Source organism: Equus quagga, chromosome 15, assembly GCF_021613505.1.
Source record: "Equus quagga isolate Etosha38 chromosome 15, UCLA_HA_Equagga_1.0, whole genome shotgun sequence".
In the NCBI taxonomy this organism is placed as follows: Eukaryota; Metazoa; Chordata; class Mammalia; order Perissodactyla; family Equidae; genus Equus; species Equus quagga.
Window position 1 is genome coordinate 40465790 of NC_060281.1, and position 9053 is coordinate 40474842.

General features: G+C 46.4%; 1 protein-coding gene across 8 annotated transcripts in view; it reads right to left on the reverse strand.

Moving 5' to 3' along the window:
• The window catches only part of CARMIL1 (capping protein regulator and myosin 1 linker 1), a 310460-nt gene extending 301930 nt beyond the window's left edge, over positions 1–8530 (reverse strand). For 2 of the 8 annotated variants that reach the window (XR_006885324.1, XM_046639893.1), the window contains exons 1-2: positions 7894–8529; positions 2926–3023 (exon numbers count right to left, since the gene is read on the reverse strand). Coding sequence is in view for 5 of the 8 variants with exons in the window: in XM_046639893.1 (XP_046495849.1) it covers positions 2926–3023; positions 7894–7933 (138 nt within the window). In the remaining 3 variants the exon portion in view is untranslated. Of the gene's footprint in view, positions 1–2925; positions 3024–7893 lie in introns of all 8 variants that reach the window. The other 6 variants (XR_006885326.1, XR_006885325.1, XM_046639892.1 and 3 more) reach the window with 4 other exon arrangements.
• Between the last annotated feature and the right edge of the window lie 523 nt (positions 8531–9053).

Here is a 9053-nt window from a genome sequence, read left to right on the forward strand (position 1 = left end):
AAAGCCCACCTCTGTCATTAACTAGCTGGATGACCTCAAGCAAGTTATGGTCAGCCTCTGGGAATCTCAGTTTCCTTAAATGGAGATGTAAACAGCGCTTACCTCATAGGGTTGTTGTGGGATCAGATAAGGTAATACATAATTAAGTGCTCGGCAGTGCGCCTAGCATCTAGTCAATGTTCAGTAAATATTATGATCATGAGAAGAAGGAAGATGAGGATAAACCCTCTACAAAAGATAAGCTATTATTGTATAAAGTCTCAAAGTGCAAAACGAGGGAACCACATAACATATAACACACTCCTACGCTTTATGAGAAGGAAGGACACTAAGAGTGGTCACTGGGGGAAAAGAACAAGAAATAAAACTCCGGAAAGATAAGTTGAAAATATTAAGCCAACTCATTTATAACCTATTTTAGTAGACTGACAGATCCAAAAAAAGTCAGAAATGCACATTATAAGGAGATCCTCTAATGTTTTAAGTTATTGAATTCATCTAAATTCAGAAACTGCAAAATTAACAATTTAAGGTTAACTCATAGACCATCATGCTCAAACTTGAAGCTTGTCAGACCTTGAATATTTCGATTAATAATTCCTGCCCATGCAAGTAAGGGACAGTCAAAACAAGTTTATGCCAAGCTCCTAGAAACTGCTTAGAGTCCAGATTTGGGGAGATAAATGCTTAAATTCAAATACATTTGTAATCTGGTTACAACCTTAATGGACTCCAGCTAATGTTAAGATGAGCCCAAAACAATCTTAACATTAAGTACTAATCATACCTACTTTTAAATGGTGCTAACTTTACTATATTGTACCTTTAAACTTGTCTTTGAAATTTTAACCTTGCAAATTTTACTCATGACATGGATTTATTCTTAGTATGATGAACAATGCCCATACCAAATAACACGATGTACCATGTTAGACTGTTGTAGAACACTTCTAGATATTTAAGCTGTATAAAGTGGATCCATCTTGTGAAGATTTACTTTAAACATATAAAACAACACACAGGGGCCCACCCGGTGGCGCAGCGGTTAAGTGTGCACGTTCTGCTTCGGCCACCTGGGTTCCCCGGTTGAGATCCCGGGTGTGGACATGGCACCGCTTGGCAAGCCATGCTGTGGTAGGCGTCGAACATATAAAGTGGAGGAAGATGGGCACCGATGTTAGCTCAGGGCCAGTCTTCCTCAGCAAAAAGTGGAGGATTGACAGCAGATGTTAGCTCAGGGTTAATCTTCCTCAAGAAGAAAAATAAATAAATAAAATAAAACCTTAAAAAAAAATAAAACAACAAACAGCAGAAACAAAATTTCTTCTACACTACCACCACCAAAAAATACCACAATCCTATGACTGAACAACATTAGTAAAACATACTTTAAGGAAATTTACTCTTTATTAAAGCTAAATAAAACAGAATGATGACACCAATCATTTCTACTACTGGTCATCTTAGTTATGCCATCTACATGAACACATTTTGTCACAGGGTAAAAGTCACTCAAGTTTTGGGGCTGGCCCCGTGGCCGAGTGGTTAAGTTCACGTGCTCCGCTGCAGGCGGCCCAGTGTTTCGTTGGTTCAAATCCTGGGTGTGGACATGGCACCGCTCATCAAGCCACGCTGAGGCAGCGTCCCACATGCCAAAACTAGAAGGACCCATAACGAAGAACATACAACTAGGTACCAGGGGGCTTTGGGGAGAAAAAAGGAAAAAAATTTAAAAAAAAAATCTTAAAAAAAAAAAAAAGTCACTCAAGTTTTCCCACTTCAATTTCTCTGCCATCCTGACTTGTACAAATAGACCACAGAGAAACAGAAGTCACCCATCAGTAGCATAACCTTCACACCTACAGGAGGAGGCAGTCAGATATTTTTAAAGATTGTCAAGCCAGATGTTATAAGAAAGACACTTCAAATTCTGTGGCAACTTCCACTGAAGAAACAGAATATCAAAAATATTCTCTTCCAATGACATATGCTTGGGATTTGTTTAAAAATACTCCAGGAGAAAAACAAACTAACTTTGGGGAGATAGATAAAACAATATTGGCAAGACACCGAAAATTGTTGAAGCTGGATGAAAAGTACACACGGTTCAAAACGCTCATTCTCTATTTTGCATGTTTGAAACTTTCCAGTGATAAAAAGATAAACAGAATATTCTTTCCAACAAAAACATAAACAACTTGTATTCACCTAAGCTTAAATTTAGGTTTGCCACAATTTCAACCTAGAAGCCACTAAAATACCACAAAAGGCTTTTCACCTTTCTAAACATACAACTCAGTCATTGATGCTCTCTTACAACTCGGTGCCCAACAAGGTCTGACTCCCAGCAACTCCTCTCACAGCTGGAGGGAACCCCAGTCCAACCTCAGCACTAGTCGATACTGCCTCCAGCAGGCATTTCCCTCCAAAATACCAGAAAACCAGTGTACAATGACAAATGTTTTCTCCACATTCTCAGATCGTCACCCCTAAGATGGATGTGGATTTTGAGAAAATTTAATTAAATAATTAAACGGACACAAGATGACTTTTTTTAACTCCTCCCTAAGTCCTTACAAATAAAATCACATAATCAGCCACAACAAAGATAACAAATAAGCTTCACTTAACCTCAAACCTTGAATAACTTGAAAACAGGCTCTAGCAGGTGACCAAAACATGGATGCCTCTTACAACTTTAGGGAATACAGTTTTTAAAAACTTCAGTCTCTCAAATTTAAATTCTCCTCCTTTTAGCTTTCAGCAGACAAATATTCCAATTAATCTAGGACAAAAGGTCACAGAACTTTCAAACAGAAAATAAAACACAGAACTTGTGCTGAATGAAAATTAAGCAATCGAAACAACAGAGGAGAGAAACACTTTCACTTCCAAACATTTTGTTTAAAAAACGATAATACTTACCAGGACTTTGTTTTCAACTTTGTCTCCCTTAACTTCCAACTTTACTTTCTTCTTCACTGCAATTTTTATCTTTCTGCCAATAACATCCTTTATGCTCTCTGAAAGAAGGGAATAGTTTCATTATATTCTTTTCTTAGTAAGGAAAAAGCATTGGGGAGAAAAGGGCATTTGAAGGAATATTTTTGGTTGTTTTTATTGTCTTTTGTTTGTTTATTTTAACAAGCCTGATGGATATCAGTGACCAAGTATTTAACAAATGCCTACTTTGTGTCTTCTACTCTGTGCTCAGACACTGAGACCAAGATAAAGTCATATGACAGGGGCCGGCCTGGTGGTGTGGTGGTTAATTTTGCGTGCTCTGCTTTGATGGCCCAGGGTTCGCAGGTTTGGATCCTGGGCACGGACCTACACACCTCTTATCAAGCCATGCTGTGGTGGCATCCCACATAGAAGAACTAGAAGGACTTACATCTAGGATACACTACTATGTACTGGGGCTTTGGGGAGGGGAAAAAAGGGGAAAATTGGTAACAGATGTTAGTTAGCTCAGGGTCAATCTTCCTCACCAAAAAGCATACTTAAAAAATAATAATAAATAAATAAAAGCATATGACATAATACCGGCCCATGCAAGGCATGACATCATCTTGCTGGGCAAACAGGATGCACACACGAAAGAATGCGCAATGCAGGCAGTATCGTGAAGCACCATATTGCATGCAGACCATAAGCACAATAAGAATTCATATGGGGGCCGGCCCAGTGGCGCAGCGGTTAAGTGTGCACGTTCCGCTTCAGCAGTCCAGGTTCGCCGGTTCGGATCCCGGGTACGGACATGGCACCACTTGGCAAGCCATGCTGTGGCAGGTGTCCCACATATAAAGTAGAGGAAAATGGGCATGGATGCTAGCTCAGGGCCAGTCTTCCTCAGCAAAAAGAGGAGGATTGGCAGATGTTAGCTCAGGGCTAATCTTCCTCAAAAAAAAAAAAACAGAATTCATAAACTCCCTTCGTTACCTGGTTGCCTCTGGTGCCCAGCAGCCTCTGTGTTTATCACAGGGCCATACAATACCATTTTCAATGAGCGCCTTAACATGAAGGTTGGGAAATACGGCAAAGAACCAGAACTAGACCAAACAACTTAGCCAGGGAAGGGTGCTCCTGGCCATTTCTCCTTCGAAAATAATCACAGCACAACACCGCAAAGAGCAGTCAAAGGCAATGGAAAAGGAGGAATCAGGAGAGAAGGCAAGGGCCAGCCAGGTGCCGCAGTGGTTAAGTGCGCATGTTCCGTTTCAGTGGCCCGGGGTTCGCCAGTTCAGATCACAGGTGCAGACATGGCACCATTTGACAGGTCATGCTGTGGTAGACGTCCCACATATAAAGTAGAGGAAATGGGCACAGATGTTAGCTCAGAGCCAGGCTTCCTTGGCAAAAAGAGGAAGATTGGCCGCAGTTAGCTCAGGGCAAATCTTCCTCCAAAAAAAAAAAAAAAAAACAAGACAGAAGGCAAGACTTGAAAATTTCGTAGTGGCAGGAAGGTCTTCCTGGGTCTTCCTTCCTTTTGGCACCCCAAACTGAACAGGTCCCAAATCAAACCTATGATCTTCCCTTCTGGTCACTACCAAAGCTAGAAACCTTGCTTACCTCTAATTCCTTTCTCTCAGATAGGGAGCAGTCACCTACTTTCCTAGAACAACTTCCCAAAACAGCTCCTGACCCCTGGGTTTGACCCTGCATGCAGGGCCTCAGAATCTCTCACCAAGACTAAGTCCATGATCCAAACTATCAGCCCCCGGCCCCTCCACAACCAAAGTGACCCTCCCAGAACCACAGGTCTGATTATGTCATTCTTGGGCTGAGTCACAGTCATTTTTGGGTGAACCCAAACCTTGCAGCATGCCATTCAAGGTCTTTCCCATTTTTTCAGCTTAACTTCTCAGCACACACCTAAAGATCCAATCATCCCTATCATCTCCATCTCCCTCACCCTCAGGGTTTTGTATATATTATTCTCTTTCCTGGGATGCCCTTTCCCTGGTATTCTCCTGGTTACATTCGACTTAGCCTTCAAAATATAGCAACCTCCTCTATACTCCCATAGCTCTGTATTCTGCATGATAATCATTTGGGTTCATTCATATATTCAATAAACATATGTACACAGGAGTATCTCCTGGGTGCCAAGCAATCCAGGAGGTGCTAGGATAGAGATGGCCCTTGTCTTTCCCAGGAGCTTACAATCTAGTGAAGGAGATGGACGAATGCCATTAAGTGAATCTGCACTCACTACCATGAGATTATGGATGAGCAGCTACATGAAGGCTTCAGGGAGGAGGGGATTCCTGAGCTGAATCTGGAAAGAACAGGAAATAGACCACAGGTTTCCAAAGCACAGTGTACAATACAATCCATGGAGGTACAGGAAGAAAATAAGAGAATTTTTACTTCTATGTGCAATGTGTGTTTTAGTTTATGTTCTAGATTATACACACTAAATGATGCATGCAGCTTAACAAATAAATAGATATGTTTACTAAGGGGTGGATCAAATTATTCTTATTGGAAACCCACCACAAAAGCTGACAACCACCAAGTTAGATAAGAAGAGTGAAGAAGGGAAGGAAAGGGCATTGCCAGCCTAGAGAAGGGCATGGAAAAGTGAGAAAGCACAGCTCGTTCAGGGAACAGGAATGAGGTGGGATGTTTGGGAGGAGGGGGGTATGCGGGAGAGCTCACTTCACTGGGAGTTCTCTATGTAGCTCCTATCTTATCAGAACTCAAAATAAGTACAAGCTACTCGTCCCTCCCCCAAAAAAGTAGTGTGGGAAATGAGCATCTGAAATGACGTTAGACTATATACACATGGAAAGAGACTGGAAAGTTATATACCAGAAGATTAAAAGTAGATATCTGGGAGCAGTAATATACGTGACCAATAGTCTTCCCTGCATTTAAATTCTTTTATTAAAAGCTTGTATTACTTTCATAATCAGAAAGATACACAGTACGTTTCTTAAATGCCTTGGAGAATTAGTTTAAGGGAATATACTGTGGTTTTCACATGGCTGCCATTTTGAATTGATGAGAGCAAGAAACTCTTGGGAGCACTTGAAATTAGCACAGGAAAGGCAGGTGCAGGAATTTGCCCCAGCCCAGCCTAATTAGACCACTTATAGGCCCAGAAAAATCCTACTGGGCATATCACAAAAGCCTGTGTCACTTGGTTGAAAGATATGAGATGGGCAAGGCTCAATAAACACAAAAATTCCATTTGTAGATAAGGGTTAAATTCAACATTTACAATATACCCAAGTATTTATTTCGAGAACCATTGATATAAACCAGGTACCTTATCCCCACCCTGTCCTTCACGACCCTTTCTCTTGGATTCAATTACCTAAATTTCTCATCACCAGGCTCAAAAACAACTAATTTAAAAATCTGCCATCCTCATTAGGTATCCTTAACCTCTGGCCAGCAAGGCAAATCCTCCCCTAAACTCTTTCTCGGAACTCTGAGATTTCTCTTCGAGGTAGAGTGTTAGACAGATCTCAGCCTCCCAGAGCAGGATGGACCACTCACTCCAGCAAAGGCAGCTAATGTTTTATCTCGGGAGGGGATTCCACAGGCTTGGAGAGAGGGAGGAGGCTGGAGTATGATGGGGAGACAAGGCGGGTAACTTCATACCCCATATTTGGATAAAGAGTTAGGTGTTGCGGTTTTTTAAAATTCAAGAAAAGCAGAAGTTTCCATACAAACCAGCGAGAGCTTCTTTACGTCAAGTTTTATCCGCTGAGTTAGCAGTCAGTAACAGAAGAGCACACACGAACTTCTCCAAAGTACTATGGCTAAAAGGAGCACAGAGGGGCAAATTCCTCAAGTGCAGATGAACGAGCGGTTAGAACTTCCTCCTGTGGTCAGCACTCATTAAACAGCATCTTTCTGAGCTGTAGGTTGGGTAGTGTGCCAAGGATGGTACAGCCAGGAATATAGGTCAATGGGGCTCAAAACATGCGCGCGCACGGACACACATACCTTGTCGCGATACAGCATGCTGCACGCACACACACACACACAAGCTTAAACGCTGGGTTTTCAGAACACTCTCCCTCCATCTCATTTTAGTGCTGCCATTTTAACCCTCCACATAATTAACTTAAACCTCCAGGCGTAAAATCCAGCCCCCCCCCCCTAAAAAAACCCCCAAGGGACTCAAACAATGGGTCACCTTGCATAGGGTAGCACACATAGGGTTCCCTAAGAGACGGGCGAGGGTGGGCGGAGGTGGGCCAAAGAATCTGCAGGTTAATTATTATTAAAATAAGATTTGTATCATTAACCCTGGATTTCCTGGCCCCAGTTTGCGTCAGTCCTGTAACCCTTTCGCTCCCAGCTCGCTAAGCGAAGCCACGCCTTGCCAGACTCACTCATTACACCAGACTAGCAACCCCATCCCCCTAGTCTGTACGTCAGAGGGGTACCTCCTGCGGGATATTCGGGGAGGGGGTGCCTGGCACGTGCCCGAAACGACCTACCGTGCTCCCGCCAGCCGTCCTTGCGCTGGGCTGTCCCGGAGTTTCCTGAGTTTAAGGCACTGGGCTGGGCGCTGTAAAGGTTCCTCCTAGCTTCCAGAACTCCCAAGACCGAGGCAGCCTGCCCCCTGCTTCTACCAACCTCGACCCCCGAGTCGTGGCGGGAGGAGGCGCCCCGGACTCCCAGCCGACCCAGCGGAGTCCGCTCCCGGGTTCCCGATCCCTCCCCACGCCAGCCCTCTCTGGACTTGGCTTTTCAGGCGGTCAAATGGGAGCAAACTTCCCGGCGGCCCCGAGCGCCCCTGCCCAACACCCCTCCGACCTAAGGGGAGCCGAGAGTTCGCGGGACCTGCGAGAAGGCAGAGGTGGGAAGGGAGGTGGAGGTGAGGAGTACGCAGAGGCAGAAGGAAATCAACAACCGCGCGACTCTTACCTATCAACTCCCTGGGAACCTCGGAGCTCTCCTCGGTCATGGTTGCTCTCTAGGTGCGGGGGGGATTGCAGGTCCAACTCTGATTGACGGCCCCCCGCCAGCTCCCGGACCCCTCAATTTCTCAGAGGCAGATGCAGCTTGCAAATAGGAGTAGGCAAGCAAGCGGGGGCGGAGATACAATTTTGCCGCGCCCCCCGCCCCACCAAAAAAAAAAAAAAAGAGTTGCAAATACGAGCTGGGTTTGCGGCGGCTGCTACATGACGCCTCCTTGCAGTTCCCGGCGGCGGAACGGAGCCCCGGCAGGATTCGCGAGGGCGCCGGGCGCTGCGGCGCGTGCTGCTGCTCCCGGCTCGCTGCTCCCGGCGGCGCCACTCCGGCCCGTCTCCGCGCCGCACCTACGGCCCTAGGTGAAAGCGGAAGGCGTGGGGAGAGGGCGGGGAGAGCGGCGCAGGGCGCGGGGCTGGGGTTTCCTTGCTCTCCTGCCGGGCTCAGGCGGGGCGGGGGCAGCTCGGGCCCTCCTCCTTCTCCTCCTCCTTCGTCTCCTCTCCTCCTGCTGCGTCTTCTCCTCACCTCGCGAGAGCCGGCCTCCGCCCGGGTCCCAGGCCGGCCTCCCGCGCCCGGGCGCTCGTTCCCCGGCGCGGGGCGCACACCCGGCACGGCTGCGGCGCGGGGCTGCGGCGGCGGCGGGCAGGCGGCCCTCCTCGCAGCCTCCCTCCCTCCCCGCAAAAGACCTGCGTCTGGAGAGGGGCGAGGGAGCGAGGGCGCGCGCGAGAGCCCGGGAGCCATCTGCTGGCTGCGACGGAGAGCCGGCTGTGCAGGGGCTTCCCGATTCCCTGTCCCCACCTCCCGGCGGGCCGAGGGAGCCCGAGGATGCGGGACTGCAGATGCTGCAGACCCGTCTGCGCGGAAACCGGCTCTTTCGGGGATCCCTGTACGCACTTTCCTTTTGCAGCCCTCCCTGTCACAAGTTGTTTTATCAGCATTATTAATTTTCCATTTCTAGTGAGCAGGAGCTAGACAAACCTGTAAATACTAACCACATGGCGAGAAGACACTTTTTGGGGGGCTCAACGGGCGCTCTGTAGCTGCCGTTAGCAATCTGAGACGTTCGAGTTGTAAGAGCGCCCGGAAAATGCCTTTTCTTCTTGGTGGAACCTCCT